Source organism: Anopheles darlingi, chromosome 2 (genome assembly GCF_943734745.1).
Source record: "Anopheles darlingi chromosome 2, idAnoDarlMG_H_01, whole genome shotgun sequence".
NCBI classification, from domain to species: domain Eukaryota; kingdom Metazoa; phylum Arthropoda; class Insecta; order Diptera; family Culicidae; genus Anopheles; species Anopheles darlingi.
In genome coordinates, this window is record NC_064874.1 from 11,521,393 (window position 1) to 11,540,823 (window position 19,431).

The 19,431-nt window shown below is 47.4% G+C and overlaps 2 protein-coding genes across 11 annotated transcripts in view; one reads left to right on the forward strand and one right to left on the reverse strand.

Moving 5' to 3' along the window:
• Positions 1-19,431, reverse strand: part of LOC125950339 (high affinity cGMP-specific 3',5'-cyclic phosphodiesterase 9A) — a 118,428-nt gene that overhangs the window by 54,714 nt on the left and 44,283 nt on the right. For 9 of the 10 annotated variants that reach the window (XM_049678243.1, XM_049678237.1, XM_049678241.1 and 6 more), the window contains one exon: positions 6,440-6,517. The exons of the other annotated variant lie outside the window; for it this stretch is intronic. The gene's annotated coding sequence lies outside the window, so the exon portion shown is untranslated. The remainder of the gene's footprint in view (positions 1-6,439; positions 6,518-19,431) is intronic. 10 annotated transcript variants of the gene reach the window in all.
• On the forward strand, positions 1,443-2,805 carry LOC125950371 (uncharacterized). The gene is made up of 2 exons (XM_049678309.1): positions 1,443-1,562; positions 1,639-2,805. The coding sequence occupies exons 1-2, from the start codon at positions 1,481-1,483 to the stop codon at positions 2,430-2,432; spliced, it is 876 nt and encodes a 291-aa protein (XP_049534266.1). The 5' UTR covers positions 1,443-1,480; the 3' UTR covers positions 2,433-2,805.

A 19,431-nucleotide genomic window follows, 5' to 3' on the forward strand; every position in this document is an offset into this window, starting at 1 on the left:
CGACCTCTCCTGACCATCGTCGTCACCACGAAAAAGACAGGACATGATTCCCATCGATAAGCGTCTCTATTATTCATCAATCAACCAAGTCATATTGGAAGCGGCGGCGGCGGCGGCGGTAGCGAAGGGGACTTGTGGCATTGTAAGGGTCGATGCTGCTCGCGCACGTGTCGCGCCTGTCAAATGTCTGTCAAACAATTATCCTCCCAGCTGGCTGACCAGCTCCCCACGGAGAAATCAACCGAAAATTCGAATGACGGTCTCGCGTGATTCCAGTCCAGCAGGCTCGACTGTTGTTTAATAGCCCCAGTTCCTGGCCCATGCTGTGGACAATTTGTTGTAGTAACCAACCGAAAGGTTAATAAAAAAACATCCAATCACATAACAACCTCGCTATCGATGATGGAAAACGTTCGACAAAAAAAACATTGATCCTACATTGAATGATGCGTATCATCGTATACACGCTCATTATTGTCCGCCTGTTCACTTTACCTTCTCATTAATGTGGTGTTTTCATGTTGAAAAACATGAAAAAAGAACGCCATTCCCGCAGCCGCACGCATGCACATCGAAACTGATACCGATACCGTGTCGTTAACGAGCTGGAAAATCGAACGGAACACCAATGACTGATAGCGATCCAACTGACAGCGTTACAGCTAACCCCCTGCCCCGGGTTCTCGCGGTTCCTGTCACGGAATGCGCCGTTGCAAGTTTGCCCCCCACAGGGACGGCGAACGACGTGTATTTTAATTACAAAATTCCAACTTATTGCCCGCTGACCGGCAGCAGCAGTAGCCATCACCATAGTGACCGAATGACTGTATGGTGTTGCTATGCATGAAACGCAGCTCCGTCGTTCAGGGTAGAGTACATTGGAACGCCGGTATATCGGATTTTTTTCCAACGTCATACGATCGCCGATGTTTTTTCGATTGGTGTTTCTATGCTATTCAATAAGTGCTGGATACGATGCGCATTTTTTGCAGTGGAGTAAACAACGGAAAAGTAAAAATAAAATGACAAATTTCATTAGAACATGCACTAAATTGGATTTGATACACAAAGTCGACATAGCATACGCTATATCTAACGTGAAAATGACATATTTTAATCAAAGCAACTCGACGGACCAACCGTTCTAGTTGCAAGCGGCTAACGAATACTAACACGCTGCACTGCTCTGTTCTGTTAGGACTAAAACCAAGCTGGAACGGTGGAATTCTCATAAAATGGCAAACAGTTTACGACAGGGCCAGGTAATTACTTGCGGAATGGAAAATTCAATTGCGGGAGAGTGAAAGAAAATTAACCAAACATCACAGACAGCATCATCTTTACAAATGTCTGTCGCCTTTCCCCTCTTGCCCGGAGTAAAGAGTAAAACCGCATAAAAGCACTCGCTTTCCATCGAATGTCCATTCATTCCGAGCGGTGCAACGGCAACGGCAGGCACCTCTTCCAGCAAAAGGTATCCATGGGTTCCAGCGTCGAAATGAAACTAATTGCGGGCTGTGGCATCATCTTAGTGGCCTGCCTATTAACGTCAGGTTGCCATGGTAAGTTCGCTCCCAGTGTAGAGTCTGGGCAAACCCGCACCTGACCTTAACTTCCATTTTCCGGAACACATTCCAGGTGCTTCCGATGCGAAGTCCCGGGCCGGCAGTGATCCGGCACACCATCCGAGAGGTGGACCGTCCCCGGTACCACGGTTCGATACGAAGGCGAAATTGGTCGGCTTCAACCGGGCGGTCGGTGAGCGGCTTCAGCGAGCCGAAACTGATCTGCGTCCGTTGCAACGGCGCGCCGTACGGCTCGAGCGTCTCGTTAGTAACTTCCAGCACAAAAGACAAAACCCGCCGCTGCCGCTGCAACGGAAGGATGCACGGCGGGACGCGGCGGCCACGAACCTCGAACGCAATGGGTTGGTGCGCGAAGCCAATCGGTTGCGGGCTGCCGTCGATCGTAAGTTGCTCGGATTCCGGGAGCTGGATCGTAACTATCGTAACGTTCGCCAGCTGCTACCGACAGCAGGGAGTAAGGGAGCGTCAGTCCAGGCATTGCCGCGCGCTTGGCTCGATCGTGACACCGAGCGGCAGATGGAGCAGAACGAGCGCGTCTACAAGAACATCATTAACCTGCTAGTGCAGCTGATCGAAGTCCCGGTGAACATCATTCACGACATGATCGGTGATGGCGGAACGGGCGAGGAAGCCAGCCAGCCTTCCCAAGCGAACGGTACGGTGCTCTACCCGGACTACGGTGTTGGGCCATTCACTGAACAAGCAACGCCGCCGCATGACTACGCCTTCGAGTACGACGAGGAGGAACACAGTTTTCCCGAGGCTGCAATCAATGCAGTCGATGGTGAAGCGGAAGGACCGGCCGACGTCGTACAGGACGCTGAATGGGTGCAGTTTCACTACTAGCGAGGCTGGGCGAGCACAGGACGATGGAGGGCAGCGGCAGGTGATGGATGGTACGGAACAGGTCGTGGAAGATCCGGACTTGATTACTGTTGGAGTTTCCTGGCAGCAGCAGCATCGGCACACCGTCGATACAATGCTTAACGCAGCGAACCATGTTTTCGACCGTGAACCTTCGCACGGCAACTAGACCTTAACCAGTGTGTTGGAAACCCCACCAGTGTTTGTGTGCTATACCTTGTTTGCACTGACCGAAGCTTTATATTTAAATGAAAAATACAACAATGCATCCACGACGTAGATGAAATGAGCGATGAAGAGCGATGGGTTATTCGTTAGGGATGCATTTATGGAAGAAGAGATTCTAATATATTTTGTGCCCCGTAAAGAAACGTTGTAAAGGTGTTAGTACACGATAGCAGCCTTTCACTTTCGGGAAACTGTCATTGGCCTAGTGTCAACTGTCATTTTGCGGCTTACAAAATGCGGCTGACCAAATTTAACGGGTATATAACCTTATTGGCCTTATAACGGAATGAATCGTATAAATTAGTGAAAGACAAAAAAAAGCTTTCCTTTCATTAGGAGTTAACAGTAAAGTTGCGTTCGTGTATCGCACACCTTTACACTAGTCTCGGTGTTGAATACAGCGATCGGTTTATTTGATTAGAACATCCAACTGAAATTGAAGCCCAAACGATTGTTCCACGCATCAAACACTCTTCCTCTTCTTTCTATGCTTCCCTCCCATAACTAATGCAAACGCGGCTGAAAGGGAACACCCCAAAAAGCCGCCCTTAAATGTTTGGCCACCTGAGAACGCTCTGATACCGCCGATTAACACGCGGGCGCGTCGTTGGAAGCGGACGACGAAAAGCGGGAAAGATGCTGCCCGGGATGCGGCCGGAATGCAGGCATAAATCACTTTTACGACACATCTAAATCTTTGTTCCAGCGTGTATGGCACGCTGTCTTCTGTATTTCCCACGTTCGCGCCCCCTTTCTCCGGCGACCCCTCCTCCCTTCCCCCCTCCCACCGCTTGCCTAGGAATTCGATCAACCATTGCCATTCGAGCAGCCGGGAACGATCGACGTAATTTCCCCCCGCATGCCAAGTTGCCACGAGACGAGAAAAACTTTTCCCAGCGCCCGCACCACGGCTGAGACTCGGAGAATCTGGCAAGAAAACGAACGGGCACGGGCGGAAAATCCTTCCTGCAAAGATTCAAGCAAAACGGACGATTTAGCCCCATAAGTTAATCATAAGCTTTGCCATGGATAAAAGATTGCGATTGAAGCGACTCCAGCGCCACACTGCCACACGGTTAGGTGGTGGCAGGTGCGGGGAAGGGAACATCGCGAATGGAGGGCACCACACACAATAGGGGCCCCGATGTGAAGCGAGTTATAAAAAAAAAACCAAAAACGAACCGAGTGTAAAGAAGCTTTCCCAGGCACCGAGCGTAGCAAATCCGTAGATTTATGGCATCGTGGGCGCGCGCACACAGATACACACCCACAGCATCGAAGAAGCACCACGGAGCATCGCGTTAGTCCGATGCGCGCCAGGAGAAGCCGTCGAGTTGTTCAGGAGACAACTTTTCAACCAACGACCACCATCAATCATGCCGAAGCGAAGGCTCGCCGAGCGACGAATTCAAGTTTCGCTGAACAATCGCGGAGGGGCTGGGATGCCGGCAAAGTAACGGTTTTGTTCTCGACGCCACCCACTTTGCTCTAGGCGTCATCCCACTCCCGCCGGCGACCGACCCTGATGCTAATTATGTCGCTTTTACGATAGTCCCCTTGGAGGGATATTCAATTTGGGGAAAGTTTTTCCTATTCTTTGCTTTTTTTGTTTTAATAAATTATGATAAGAAATTGCGAAACTGTCGCGAGGCGCGAACAATCGCCGCGCAACTGTAAACACCGCCTAACGCGGAAGCAACGAAGCGGAAGCAGATCCCTAGCTTCAAATATTGCCCCGTTGTCAGTTGCCTTAGCAACGTGTCTCAACTTTATCGAACTACTTTTCTTCCGGTGAACAGCCGGGGGCAAAATTATGCTGCATAAATTTTAACCAATCACTTTCCTCATCCTAGTAACCTGCACACCAATAACGGTGACAAGGACTCACTCGATCTCTTTCTCTCTACCGGTCGTGCTCTTTTTAGAAAATTGCAGCTCGATCCAGTTTCCGCATAAAGATGTAAGTTTATCGGGGGCAAACCAAATCGACCGTACGCTTCTGTGCTGCTTACCATGTCAAGGTTATGAGTGCAATACCAACACACACACATTCACACACACATTCACACACACACTGACATTGGCGCACTCCGTGCAGCGTGCTGATGCCAAGGGATAGATGCTGCGCGAGAACGCCACGATGACTTCGGTTCGAGCACTTCGATGTGATTATTAATGGAAAGATCATGTCCCGTTCGACATCATGGCGTGCGATTGGCGCGACCAGCGGCCGACCTGGAGCTCAGCTGGAGCTGCACTATAATGGATGCGATGCTGAAGAGCATTCTTTGTCGATTGGCTCGACCAAAGTCACGTTCCTCGATCGCTGACCATAAAATGTGCTGACAGCCTTTTGCTTTGGACCGTCTCTTGCGCTCTCCACTCTCCACTGTAGCCGTAGTTCTGAGCTCATGATGTGATGTGTTATGCTGCAATAAGCATTCCCATTTTTAAGCTAGCCATCCAGTTGGGACGGAGCAAGAAGCTGGGGCGCAAAGGGAGGCGGATAAGGGGATGAAAATGCATCCGGTCAACATTTATCAATGTCCCGGGGACGGTCGTCGATTAGGAAGTCATCGAGCAGGCCACCATTGACACAACCATCACCACCACAACCACTACAGCAAGCAAGCTTCGAACTTTATTTCCGTTCCGTTCAGTGGACGCCATTTTTCTGCCGCCACCGCCGAGAACGCATTCGAACGAACGAAATTGACTAGTGCGGCAGGGCTGGCGGGCAGGGTAGGGGTCAGGGAGATTTGACAAATTGCAAACGTGCCACTGCAGCCCCAAATCGCAGCTGATTGAACTGGAATTCCTCGTATTCCATGCCGGGCATCATTCGTTTCGTTCCGTATGCTCCGCTCCCTCCATTGTTTGGGAGAGTTTTCCAAGAAAACCCATGAGCTACCCCGGTGCCGGTGCGGTTCCATTCCTCTCCCTTTGGCACCGAAGGAACGGAACCGATACGTCGCGTCACAAAATGATGACAGATGGTAAGGCATTAATCTTCGAATATCAATCGAACAGCCAGACTCGGAGACCATCGATCGGGAAAATGTCATCCGCCTGTCTCGCTGGGGGGGTGGGCGGGGTAGAAATGTATGGTTCAGTTGAAAGATTAGAAAGATGTGCTCGGAAAAAGGCACAACCAGTTACGGGTTGCGCTTGCGTCTTCCAAGAATACGTCGATCTCACCTGAATGGGGTCGAGGTGCGGGTAGGTGACGGGATGGTCCTTAAAATAACCATCGTTACAGACCGACCGAATCCACCGGCGCCATCCACAGCTACACAAATTGTTTCCAGTGAAATGAAGGGGGGGGTTGGGAAAACCCGGAAAAACACAAACCGTGTACCGGCACATCCAAACACGTGTCCCGTGTGTCAGCTGATGAGCCTTTGCGAGACACCGATCCTACTTCCAAAGGATCCATTTCCAAGATAACGAGTGATACCGCACAATGGTACAACGGAGCACACCGATCCGCACTTTGTACCGGTTCTAATCTTACTGGATCATTCATACAACATGAAGGCCCCGACCAGGTAAGTCGCAGCGAGCATAGGTTGCATGAATTTATAAAAAGCGTATGAAAATCTAACAAATGAAATGAACTTCATGTTATGTGCTGATGGAGTTCAGTTAATGGTAAATGTTTAAATTATAAATTTCAGCAATTATATTAGCAGACATTAAATGTTCTGATAAGTAAAGTTTTTTTTTATAATATTTTAACTTACATACTATCAGTTACTTACTTTTCTACTCCACTTTGGTTCATTTGCTCTGCGTACCGAAGCTACTCAACGTTGCTCTGCAGCGATTCAATGTTACAACTGGAACGAGAAAGCGAAACAAAGACAGGCTTTAGATCAATAAAGTAAATGAAACAGTTCCCGTGGTAGCTCCAGCAACTATTGTTTTTGTATTTCGTTACAAAAATCTGCTACAAACAGAACGAGAAACACAAAACCAATCGACACAGAATAGTCACACAAACCGTCCCAGCGTTCTACGATCGGGTACATAAGCATGGATTGAAGCTGGTATACTGTTTCACCAAGGGGTTTGACTCCAGCCAACATTTATTCACGTCCCGGGAAACCAGGGCAATGTTGACGCATCAAGTTTCAGTTCAGCAAACTCGTGAACTGCTCCCATCTACCGCCAGTCAGCACCAAAGAAGGAAGAGGGTTTTGCGGTCAAAAGAGATAAACCAGTCGCCTTCTTCTTGTTCTTCTTTTCTTACTTGACTTTCATTTGCTCTTTTCCGGATTCCTGGCCGGGGGAGGAAGCACCGAGAGGAAACAAATCTCTAGAGCAAGTACAAATCTGAAGATTTTCACACCAGACCGCGCATTCCCAACGCCAACAATCGATGGAAAGCGGGAGGAAGAGGAAGAGGAGGGTGGTGAAACATTTTCAAAATAACTTTGCAAATGTGTTAGACAAACGAAGACATTTTGATTTGGCGGATCGTGAGTTTGGTTTTACTTTCAGATTTTCCTTTGTTTGTTTGCAAGCAAGGCAAAAAGGGCGGTTTGTCACCTTTTGCATGTCTTTTGGGCAGGGGAAATGTAAAGCTTTCTTTACTCTTCTCATTATAAAATTTGCAGATTTCTTATTCCTTGGAAAAGATGATCCTTCCAAACACATTTTCATGTTTTGATTTTGAAACTGAAATGTTTCAGTCCTATAGGAGAAACTGATTATCCGCTTTAAGTAACCAGTTTTTGCGACAGAAACAGGATTCATCACCACACGAACAAGTCAAACGTACGTTCCTAAATCAATGCTTCACTCACACTGCTATCGTAGCTACAAAAGCATAAAAACCCTTTGAAGCCAAGATTCCTAACCTACCGTTTGGGATAGTTAGGTGCTGGTACATTCACATCGTAAGCGTCAATCAAAGACATTCCTAGGCTAAGGATCTGAAACCACAAAATGGAATAGCCTGGGGGCGCTGATGATGGCCTAGGGGGACTGGTGGTCACTGGTTCAACCTGTTCAACATTAGGCGTAAACATTTTGCGGTCACAATATTGCCGGAAGGAATGCTGAACAGGGCGGTCAAGGACAGAACCGAAGGTTATCACCTTAGGGCATACCAAAACCACAACATTATTCCCTTTGGCCATTCAAGAAACATCAGAAAGTGTTCGAACATTCTTTCTGTGATTCCTCTAATGAAGCACTCCAGCATAGAAAGCAATTCAACACAAAGTTAAACGCAGAATTATGCAGCATGTACTACAGTGCTGATACTGCAACTCTCCATCACCACGTTGATGGAACGTTTTTTTCATTGAAGTGCCATTAAAACTAATCAATGAATAATAAATAACACATCCTCAGCTTCGTATGCTCGCTGCCTTTTTGTTTATTATTATTCAATTAAGTTTCACCTATAGACTGCTTATTGATAAACACATCTAAAACATAACAGCAGCACAAATGACATGAAGCCGTGATAAATGCAGTTTTCATCACGAAACTCCGGCTGCACCCGCAACAGAGCGATGGCGAATGGCATGGCATACCATTTTATTGCACAAATCCCACCTGTTTACACTACGGTGTATGCTCTAGAGCGTTAGTTGTTGTTCGCTGTTCTACGCTGCGCAAACAATAGAACGTTTGCCCGATAGCGACATTCACCGCCTGGTCCAAGGTGTACGAGACAGGGAATAAAATCTGAAAGGGTGTTATTCCAGCATCGAACAGAGCAAATGCGTCAACATGCGCTGCATAAAAATAGCTAATAGAATGTTGGAAAGCCTCAATAATGGCATTGATTGCCTTTTACTGGAGCTTTCCCTCGGGTGCCATTAACGGAAAGGCGCATAATGCGTACTCGAAGCAAAGCGAGTTTGCGATTTGTAATCGAATAACTCAGTCCAAATTGATCGTTAGATAAATTGTTGCTTCGGGGTTGGATGGAAAACAATTTCCCCAATGAAATGCTTTGTGCGGCGCGCCCGCCGGGGATACTCATAAATATCCTCCATACCATCACTTACATAATTAAACGAACCAAGGGTCTACACCCAATTGAAGCACCAAATCTTCGTAGTAAATCTCCAACTTTCAATCAAAATGCGACTTAGTGAGGGCTCTTAGTGATCGACCAACACTTGGTACAACCCTACACGACCGATGAGGGGAGTTCTGGGAAAAAATCATTCAAATTGCTTTACCAACACGGACCCAGTGCCTCATCCGCCCGCCCGCCCCACACGACGGTAATTAAAGACATCTTGTTCTCCGAAGACCCTCCCGCCAAACCTTTCTCTCGTCGTGCGGAAAATCGATCGCCGATCACCATCGCCAGGCCGAAGGCATCAGAAGCAGAAGCAGGTCAGCAGCGGAAGGCGATTCATGCTCGCGAGCTGCACAACAACCAACGCGAGGGGATGAGGGAAGTAATTTTGAAATAACTTTTCGAATTCCAAATTCCAGACCCTTATTTAAGGCCATGGATCAAACGAAAACGGTGCACGCCAGCGGTGGAATAGGCTGCTGCTGCTGCTGCTGCGTGCATTGAGATTCCCACGAAAAAAAAGGACAATCACAAGCCCCTTCGGCCCTTCGCTCCTTCGTTTTTTGGTCAAAAATGTAAAACGCGGCCGCGAAGGAAAAAGAGAGAGAAAATTGGCCGACCAATAAATAAAATATCGCCTGGGCTGGCCACGGCTGGCGAGGCAAGGACGGCAAATGGAGGTTTAATTAACATTTCAGTAGCTGGCGCCCGCCAACCAGCCGTGCTTGCCAAGCCCCACCCGGGAAGGCCGGTCATTCAGCCGCCACGTACCCACGGTCCATCTTTTGAACGACCGCAGAGAGACCCGTGTTTGATCTCATAATTTGAAGGGATTTTATTCATCCCTGCGGAGGGCAGCGACTGAAGCGGAATCTCCGGAATCCGGTGTTGCTTCACGGGGCTCCCGTCAAAGGAAGGCCGTCCTCCGGACTCGGATACTCCAGGATACTTTTCCAGGGTGGGAATTATGTTCGTTTCGATTATGTGCTTAACGAAATTTGTGGCATAATCTTGAGCAAGCAGCAGCAACATCAGAGCTAAGCAACCGTTGAGCAATCGCCCGAAAATGTGCAATCTAGTGTGCGGACGGATTGAAGAATCCTCAATGAACGCATACAACCCCCCACAGTGAGCCATTCTTGAACCGAATGCAATCAAATGAAATCAACATCGAATGCTTTCTGCCTGGCGGTTCCATTCAAATAAATTGAATAATTGCTTCACGTTGAATGATTTTCATCATGCGGATTACAACTTTCCATCCGGATGAAGGTACTCACGGCAGTGAGATCATTGTACCTGATGCTTCCGTTACAACCGAATCGTTGTGTTCAATGAATGTCAATCATGTTTACATTCATGCCAATCGTTTCGTTATGTTTCGATGTTTTCTGGCCCTACGCAAATGAAGAAATTGATGTAACAAAGAGACCGGGGCTAAAGCAGCTGGAGGGGTGCGGCGTTTCAATCTGCTGTACCCATACAGCCTTTACCCAACAAACAGTCTGCGCTCCAATGAGTTCTGTGCTTGCTTATTTGCTACAACCCACACGCACACAGGTCTCGCAATTCGTTTGATGAATGGAGTGTTTGCTGGAACCAAAACGAACATAATGTGCAATAAGTATTCGCGGAAAACATTGTCGTTCGGTGGAAATGTATCATTAAAGACGTTTGCAATAAGCCACAACGTTATTTGAAGATATTTTTTATGATTTATACAACTGGATGCTACACTACATTGTACGCATCAAAAACATTTAATTTTGATTTGTTTTAAATATTAATTCCATTCCGGTAAAAAACTTAATTTATGCAAATCAAACGTACACGTACACGTTGTTGGACGAGAAAAAAGTTTAGAGCGTTCTTCAGCCATGCGGAAAATACACAATTAGCTAACTTTATTTTCAACACAATAGAAAAGGACACGAGTCTGGTGCACCTTGCCCAACGAGCAAACTCGATTCCCGGAGAGCCGCATGTACAGCATCACCTCTCCGTTTCCCAAACCATGGGACGGCGCAAGCATTACGAAATAAATCTTTTCCACAGCTCGTCGCGAATATTAAATGTACTAGCGACCGGTAGGAGGGTTAGTTCTCGCACGGAAACTCATTTGCCATTTTATTTTTTTATCAACCCTTGCCAGTCTGCCTAACCCCACCGAAAAGTCCGCACCGAAAAGGGTCACCGTGGAAAACAATGGGAAAACGGGGCTCAAACGGGCGCGTTGGGGATTTTACACAATTTAATTAAAAGCTTCACTGAAAGAGAGCACCCTTACGGTGCAGCATTATTGTTTCGCGCGCGACCGGACGTGGGGACAAGGACACAAGCTTTGCCTGGCCAACTGCTTAGCACCTGGCTCACCTGGACCAAGCACCGGATGTGTGCGCGGTGTATGGTTTTAAGCCGTTTCTCAACTCTTCAGATGCGGGCTCGGTAGAGATTTGCACACAAGTGTGCGACAGTGCAGCATGGTTTACGTGCAAGCGGCACGACTGGTGCACGATACACATATCTTAAAATCTGCTTTGAATGCAAAACAAACGTACATGCGCCCTGTGTTGGTATACCATCACAAAGAGCTGAAAGAAAGTAAAATAAGTGCGATACTTTCAATCCTTTGAGCACCGCAGTTTGGCGCTACTAGTGTGTGCCTTAAATCTAGTGTTGTTTTCGTTTTTGGTTCCTCTTTTCATTTACGAAACATAAGGAAGCTCAAACGGTACCGATATGAAAGTGATGTTCAAGTTCCTTTCCAGTGTGTTTGTATGCTGAGGCAAGGATTACTTTGATCATTTCGGCCTTTTCCTGGATTTTATTGAAAAACTATTTTTTGTAAATATTATTCTATATTAAAAAAAAAACTTCTTATTGAATAAAAAATATTTGGATCTTTGAAACAAATTATTTGTTTGTAACTGAACTGTGCCAGTTCACAGAATATTTTACAATTAAAAACAGATTTTGGAAATATAAAATTGATTTTTAAAAGACTCACATGTTTTTATTATTTTGCAATGATTTAATGGTTTTAACATCCCAAACAGAAGATAATATATTTAGCATATTTGAAAATATTTTCTGAAAAGCTCAAAGTTATCCTGCATGGTGATATACCGAAATACGTTTTATTCGCTGATGGAGGCGCCTGGTAGCTTATAGTTGTTTTTTACATTCTGCTATATTTTTTCCGCATATCTATGCGGATAAGCATCACTCAGCAAAAACACAATACCGTGTCTGCTATTTTAATACCCTAATCAATTGCATTTTCATAGCCAGGAATAAAAAGCAACTTTTGATGATCGTGTCTATCGCTAATCGTCGATTAAAAGTTTGGAGCAGGAGTTGGATTTTCCCCCTCGACAAAAAAAAACAGAAGAAGCTTGCAGATTGTCATGAAGCAAACGAAAAATCGCTTACTAGTCTTATCGGACGTTCGGATCGGACTAAACGGTCTTGCATAATTGATCGAGAATCCATTCAGACCTTCCACTGAGAGGTCTCGGTGGGAATTCGGCGATGGAACCCTTTTGCGAGTTTCATTTAAAACAAAAAAGCACAAAAAAAGACCCACAGCCCTCCCGCTTGTCTCTTCATCCATTCAAACGCACCACGTTTGCGTTGAAAGGCCGGGCTGAGCGGTCGCCTTCGCTAATTGAGTTGATCAGTGGGAAAGTTGCTGCCGAACGCAAAACTCAATGACCAATTACATAGGGATCGGTCGCACTCGCGACCTACACAAATCAAATCAGGACTCTTTGGGGACCTCGGCGCGACCGAACGAGACAACTTTCCACATGCAAAACCTATTCCGGAGCTACTCAACTTCTACCACCATCACCACCAGCGCCACCACCACCATCAACGCATTTCGCCGGGAATCGTGAAGTTTAGTGATCGCTCTTCGTAGCAGCCCGCTTCCGTGGAACTGTGGTTGCCGGTTCAATTACTTCGCCTGGGATTCTGCGGATGGTGTCCCAGAAGTAACCGGCAGATGGTGAGGATGACCGAACCATGCGAACACCGGTTGGTGTGGTGGCGTAAAGTTTTCTCATAAATCCTTGCGAACGGGTGAAAAACTTTCACAACAAACGACCCACATTTCTCTCGCTCTCAGAGGAGAACCCTCGTTTTGCGCGTCTCCACGGCATCCGGTTCGCTTGATAAAGTCCCATCCACACGCGAGTATCGCCCTGTTGATCAGATAATCATTCCCAGTAATCTATCGGCACACGGCCAAAAACACGGTAACCCGTACTTCGCTGTGGATCAAAAGCGGGCCCCAAGAACAGAGAAGATCCTAAATGGTTTGAGAAGCTTTTTTGGTGGCGAAGAAAATGCAAAATGAAAGTGAAATGAGTTGTCCTAATCGCATCGCGTGTGACGTCAGGGCGCAGAATGCGCAGAGACGGAGGTCTAGATTTTAATCTTGGTCTTTTCAAAATTACTACTCCGACCTATTTTGAGGTTATTCATTAAGATGTTAGTCCGTTTATCCCGTTTCTGGGGAACAAAAATATCGCAAAACCACCCAAGTAATCAGCAGACGTAGTCGCCGTGAATATACTCGCGATATTCACAATAGATATCCAAGAATAGACCAACCAATTTCATTTAAACATTGAAATTGTCCCGAAAGTTAAATACAGTTGGCCATGGATGAGGAGTATGGATAGCAAATAACTTTTGAAACTTTTTGCCTCAAACTTCGTTGCATTCCCGGTTTGACTGCATCTGACAGGATGTTCCTCGACGTGAACCGACGATCGTGTCACATTACACACCTCTAAAAAGAAGAACTGACGATGGCTGCCGAAGGTAAAGTTTGATTCTTTAAACGAATTGAAAACAGAAGAATCTATTTGCTACGTCACCAACTCGTGGCGTGGCGTGTCATTGGAAAATTTTCTCTTTTTCTTCCACAAAACGTGCACAGAACCTCGTAGACGGGTTTCGTAACGCCTCGAAAACAGGGCGTAAGAAGAGTTTAGACTTTTCTGACCCGACCGGTGTCGATGGCTGCTGCTCGTATGCCCGACATCAGCATCAGGACCACCAGGAAACCTCACCGCGACAGTCGACAGCACCAGAGCATCGCGTTTTGAGCAACACTATCATCTTACGCCCGCCACGCCACAAGACGACCGAAAGACGCGTGGAAGGAGTTTTGGATTACCTTTTTTCTATGCAGCATCACCCCCCGATGTGCAGTTTCGTAATTCAATAGAAAAGACTTTCTGACAGACTTTTGCTGGCAGAAACTCCGGTGAAACTCGGTGGCCAGTGCGCGCGACGTTCTGACGTTCTATTTGCGCCCCATTGGTCCCACAACCAGCGCTGGGAAGCGTTAAATTGAAACATTTCACCACACGGAGCATCGATGGGGCGAGATATCGGATTGCGTGAACATCGTCTCGGGGAAGGTGTTCACCGGCTTCGTGTATGGAAATTGAATGTTTACCATTTTGCGAAACGACGTGCGATGTAACGTGGCGCGCGCACACGAACCGGACACCGACGAGGTGTGCGTGTGTGTGTGCCACGTCGTTAATGCAAAATGAGGTCTTTGGGATTTTGCAATGGTTCTCGCGGAAAACGAGACCAAACCGGAGCAGCACGACAGCCGCCCGGACGACACTTGCTTCACGTACATCTCTACATCGATCATCGGCTCTGTGCATGGTTTTGCACCGATGATGATGATGGTCCAATCAAATCGTCCACCCTCTCCGGTACCGTGACATTCCTCGACCAAGCACGGTTTTATAGGTCGCGCACTGGCAAGCAAACAAACAAACAAACAACGAGCAGAGGCTGGCAGCTGGCAGCTGTCCCAATAAACTGACACTTCCGACACAGCCTCGGCGACGCTCGGCGCTGACCACTGTCTCACCAGTGTGGCCTTTCCACGTTTATATACTATTGGTACAGCGCGAGCGAAACTTTGCGGAATGGAAATTCCATTGCACGACAGATTGTTTGAAGATGTTTTGCGTCCCGCAACCCTTGGATGCGCCTTGGAATCGATTTCTCCATCGTTCCGCGTCCGTCGGTACGGTGTCTGATGGTGTTTAAGACCACGGAGCTGAGATGATTCTTATCTATCTATGGTCCTCAGAGAGCTGGACAAAGAAAACAAACTGACCAATTGAAGTGCGGCCACTTGCTGCTGCTGCTGCTGCTGCTGCTGCTGCTGCTGCTGCTGCTGCTGTTAAGTAGCTGCCTTCCGTCAAGTACCGAACGCAAGCCTCGCGATCTCGCGTCAAGTATTAGGTTGTCGGATGTCGGGTGCTACTTGTTGTAGTTCTGTTCGTCGGCGAAAACGAAGATGCAACTTGTGCAATGGTCGCACGCGGCCCCGCAAATCGGATCGTCATCTAAAAACATACAAAGTGCGACAAGGCACGACTGGCGGGAGCAAACATGTGCCGTTGCACGACACTGCACTCGACGGGCCGAGGGTGACACAGCCGTGTTTGAATTGTTCGATCCACAAGCTCAGCAAATGTTTGAAGGCGGAACACACGGTGGAAACATAACATTACAAACACCGTGGCTCCGGTTTGTTTTATCAGGATGCTCAATATCGAGATCATGAGATGCAGCTGCCAAGACGACTGACAGAGAAGCAGAACGAAAACCGACAAACGGAATTCTTAGTAAAATGTGGGCACAACTCGGGTCTTTATCTGGCCTGGATATCCTGGAGCAAAAGTTACACAGGGGATTGCCGGATGGAATAGCCTCACCCTTCGAACGCCCATTCAACTTCCACCTCGCACCTGAACTGGGCCGTTGATTGCCTTACTTTACATCGCGGAATGAGAACGCGCCCGGCCTCGAGAGAGCAAACCGCATAATGGCGGCCGCCTTCCTCTCCATTCCCGGAATCAAATCGACGCTCGCCTGACTCACTGACCTCAAAGTCGTGATTCGCTTCCACAACTGACGGGAAAAATGTGACGTCAAGCGTCAGGCTGTACGAAATGCTAGACAACCGACAACTGCGAAAAGCGAAACCTCGGGAACTTTATCCAACCTCCCGGTCCGGGCGACCGGGGCACGCCAATCCGAACCAGGAACGTACGACCCGGTAGGTGGCGCGTATTTTTTTGCTTTTAATTTCCATAAATAATTCATCTACCTCGAGCTATTTTTATCGCGCAATCATAGAGTCGCACATATCGTATGCATAGGCCTTCCAGATCGCATGGAGACTCGTGTGTCTCGTGATCTCACCTGCACATATCTGCTGCTGATGATGATGATGATGATGGTAGTTAAGTGATTAGTATGTGCGGTGCCTCTGGCCTCTAGGCTCTTCAACAATACGAGGCGTTCAACAACGCGTGTACCGCGAGGGGTAAGAGCTGGTAACTAACTTGGCAGAACAGGCAGTGAGTACTTTTCGAGTGCTTTATGAGATCCCGATATGGATAAGTACCCCGTGCACACCCCGTATCCGGTGGTTCTTAAGGGCTTCAAGAAGATAATTAACTCGAACGATGCGGGCTACACTAGCCTGGAGGAGGAACGAGCGACGTTCAATTGGAGGCCAAGGACAACCTTTCTAGTAATAATTTTTCTTCAGAACCAAATTATTTAAGTAGAGTTCGATGTACTTCACTCTAAATATTGTTGTAGCAAGTTTATTCATAAAGTATAAGCATTTTAAAAGAAAAAAATCTCAAGAACAGATTGACTCAAAGTACAACCAACAAAGTATTGGTATAGGTAGTACCAAGAGCTGCTGGCGTCAAATGTACAAACCGCATCAACAACACGACAATCTTCCAAACGCAAACCAACTGAACAGTAGGACGAGATGACGAATGGCTTTCGAAAAAGACGGTGACATAAAAACAACGATCCGATTTGTTAGCCATTAGTACGAGAAGCTGAACATCCTTTCTTTGATGCTTGTAAAGTGCGGGAGGTATGAAATAAGTCACTTGACGCAGCAGCAAAACCAACAACCGAAACAAGAGAAGAGAAAAAACTGGGAACTGGTGAAAATGTAATACGAAAAATAAAAAAAAATAAAAAATCTGACAGACTTTTCCCTCATTCCATCTGCCGAGATCTTCTTGCGTTCCGTCCGAGTGGGCTCGTCGCGCACGGAGCAGTTACAGGCACCGAAGCGTACGGAAGCTCCTGTCGACATTACGTTTGCCACGGGTAAAAGCATTTCATTGGTGCAAAATGCTGTGACTGTGGCTTGTCATTTTGATGAGCATTTCAAAAGAACCTTCAACGTGGGTACAACAGAAGAACGGCATTCGTTTCGTCGCTGCTTCGGTGGTTAATGTAAGCTGTAGGGGAACATCAACCCGGTTCTTACACACAATAAATGATGTTAAGTAAATAGAATCCAGGTGAACTCGCGACATTACAGACATTAGAGGGAAACTATACCCCTACAGTATGGTATTGCTATTGATCAGAATCAATATAATGCATTCGTAAGGAAACAATTAATTACATACAGTTGAGTTGGGCTTGTTCAACACGATCGAACAGCGGAATTTCCATAAATAATTTCCCCCACGAAAACTGTGTCTCTTCCACGCCTCCCACAGAAAAGCTGTGAGGAAGCATCGCCATCCCACAACCGGGTATGGTAGGATCAAATATTTAGTGGAATGTTTTCCGACACATTTGATACCACAGAACACGCGGCTGCTTGTGGTCGTAAGCTCAAAATCATGGCTTCACGGCGATCCGCGGAAGCGTCTGCCATCGTCAGCCTTTGATACCTCCCCAAACTCAAACTCAAATGACTCGTTCTGGCCCCGTGTGTCACAGATTATCATTTAACCTACATTTCTTATGCTCGCTACTCTGCTACCACTTAGCTGGCGCGCAACCCTTACCCACGGTTTGGTGATGGTGCCATCGACCGACAATGAGCCTTCGATCAATGACTCATGGCACGCTGGCGCTGCTTGTTGGTGATGGTGCGAAGGAACCTTCGCAGCGTTCTCGAAACTATCAATCAATCACACACAAACGATTCGATCAACGATGACGATACGATGGGAAAAGGATGAATAAGCGGCCTGGCGCAGGCCAGGTCGTGCGATGAAGAGTGTTTTTCGTGGACCTAGGAGCGGTGGCTTGATTTGCCCACGAAAATAGTGATTTACTTGCAATACGATACACGACAACACCTTTCGAATACCAGCGTCTCGGAGACGAAGACTATAAGGAGGTTAATGATGGCACTCGAGGTGGTTTGGATAACAATTAAAAGCTCGAAGATGATGAACACATTTCAACGAACCTGGCATTAACGTGTATTGTTGGCAGATTCCCCAGAAACTTCTCTTCACATTTCACCGGTGGATTGGATCAACCAGCTCACACGCACACAAACACACACACACTCCAACTCCCATGTGCAATCCTTGGCATCCTGTTTAACCGGCGAATGCCACTTTTCACGAGCATTTCTTGCCAACTTTCCAGCGAAGGTAGTGAGCTGCCTGTTTCTGCTACTGACACTATGTCAACCCGCAACCCGTCATAACTTTTGCTCGAAGAATTGTCTGGCATTCTTGTGCCGCGTACCCACCTCTGGTGCACCTCAGGGATCTTGGGCTTTGGGCTGGTAAACCCTTAAACACCCAACAATACTCCCGTGCTGCAGCATCAACATAAAATGTATTCGTGGATCGATGACAGATAGCTTCAACTATAAATAGGATTTACCAAACGCCCTCATTTTTGGAAGAAGATCTGCTTCCGTGTTGCTGCACCACAAGACAGACGCCAACACCAAGCGGGCATGATTTGAATGACTTTCTGATTCCCCCCCCCCCCCCCCCCCCCCCCGGTGTGCTAGCATTTTCAGCAGGGTTAAGACGGACGAAACTTTGGCACCGGGGCTCCAGCACGAGCAACGGGACAAAAAAAAACAACAAACACACACAACATGATTGACAGCTTAGTAGAGCACATCTCCGCGAGGAGGTTCCTGCAACACTTGTCTCGCTTCAGTTGCCCAACTCACTCCGGAAGGGAGTGTAGAGCGAACAAAAGCTAAACTCGGTACACTGCGTGCCTCGTGGAACTTTTTTGACTAAAGAACGAAGCAACGGAGAAGCATAAGAGAAGGCAAAAGCCCTGACGCTGCTCCTTGAACGTTCCCTGTGGGTATCATGGCGCAACCGTCGAGCGTAAGGAAAGGTCTACCACCGAAGGAATCGGTGCCGGGCATCGGGCCTACCGTTGAAGCGAGTCAGTCGGTCACAGTGCGCATCATCTGCAACGAACGGAGAACGTAGAAAGATATCCTGGCACAACTTTGCCCACCTTACAGAAGGGTTTAACGAGAAGGCTGCAAGCGAAGGATCCCGCGGTAAGAAGGATCGGTATTTGTGTGTGAGAGAGAGAGAAAAAAAGGGACACAAACACCACACAAATATCATTAAAGTTACACTCGCGTTGGGCTGGGCAGTATGGCAGTTGAAAAGCTAAAGACAATCCTCGGCATTCGGGAGCTGGAGGTTGTTTGCCTGAGAATGGCAGTGGATGGATTGTGGTCCGCCTGAAATGACACCCCTCCGGTCCACCCTTGGACCGGTGCGACCGAAGCGTCACCTCGTGCATAAAAAAAACACAACCACGACCGGAATGTTGCCTACGGGCACGTTAACCTCCTAACCGCAAATGCCGTCAATGGTCGTTTGAAGC

What these genes read in the sequence shown, in the direction of transcription:
- LOC125950371 (XM_049678309.1), top strand. Translation starts at nt 1,481, where the DNA reads ATGGGTTCCAGCGTCGAAATGAAACTAATTGCGGGCTGTGGCATCATC. An exon ending in ATTAACGTCAGGTTGCCATG is followed by an intron (nt 1,563 to 1,638) that starts GTAAGTTCGCTC and finishes AACACATTCCAG; the next exon opens with GTGCTTCCGATGCGAAGTCC.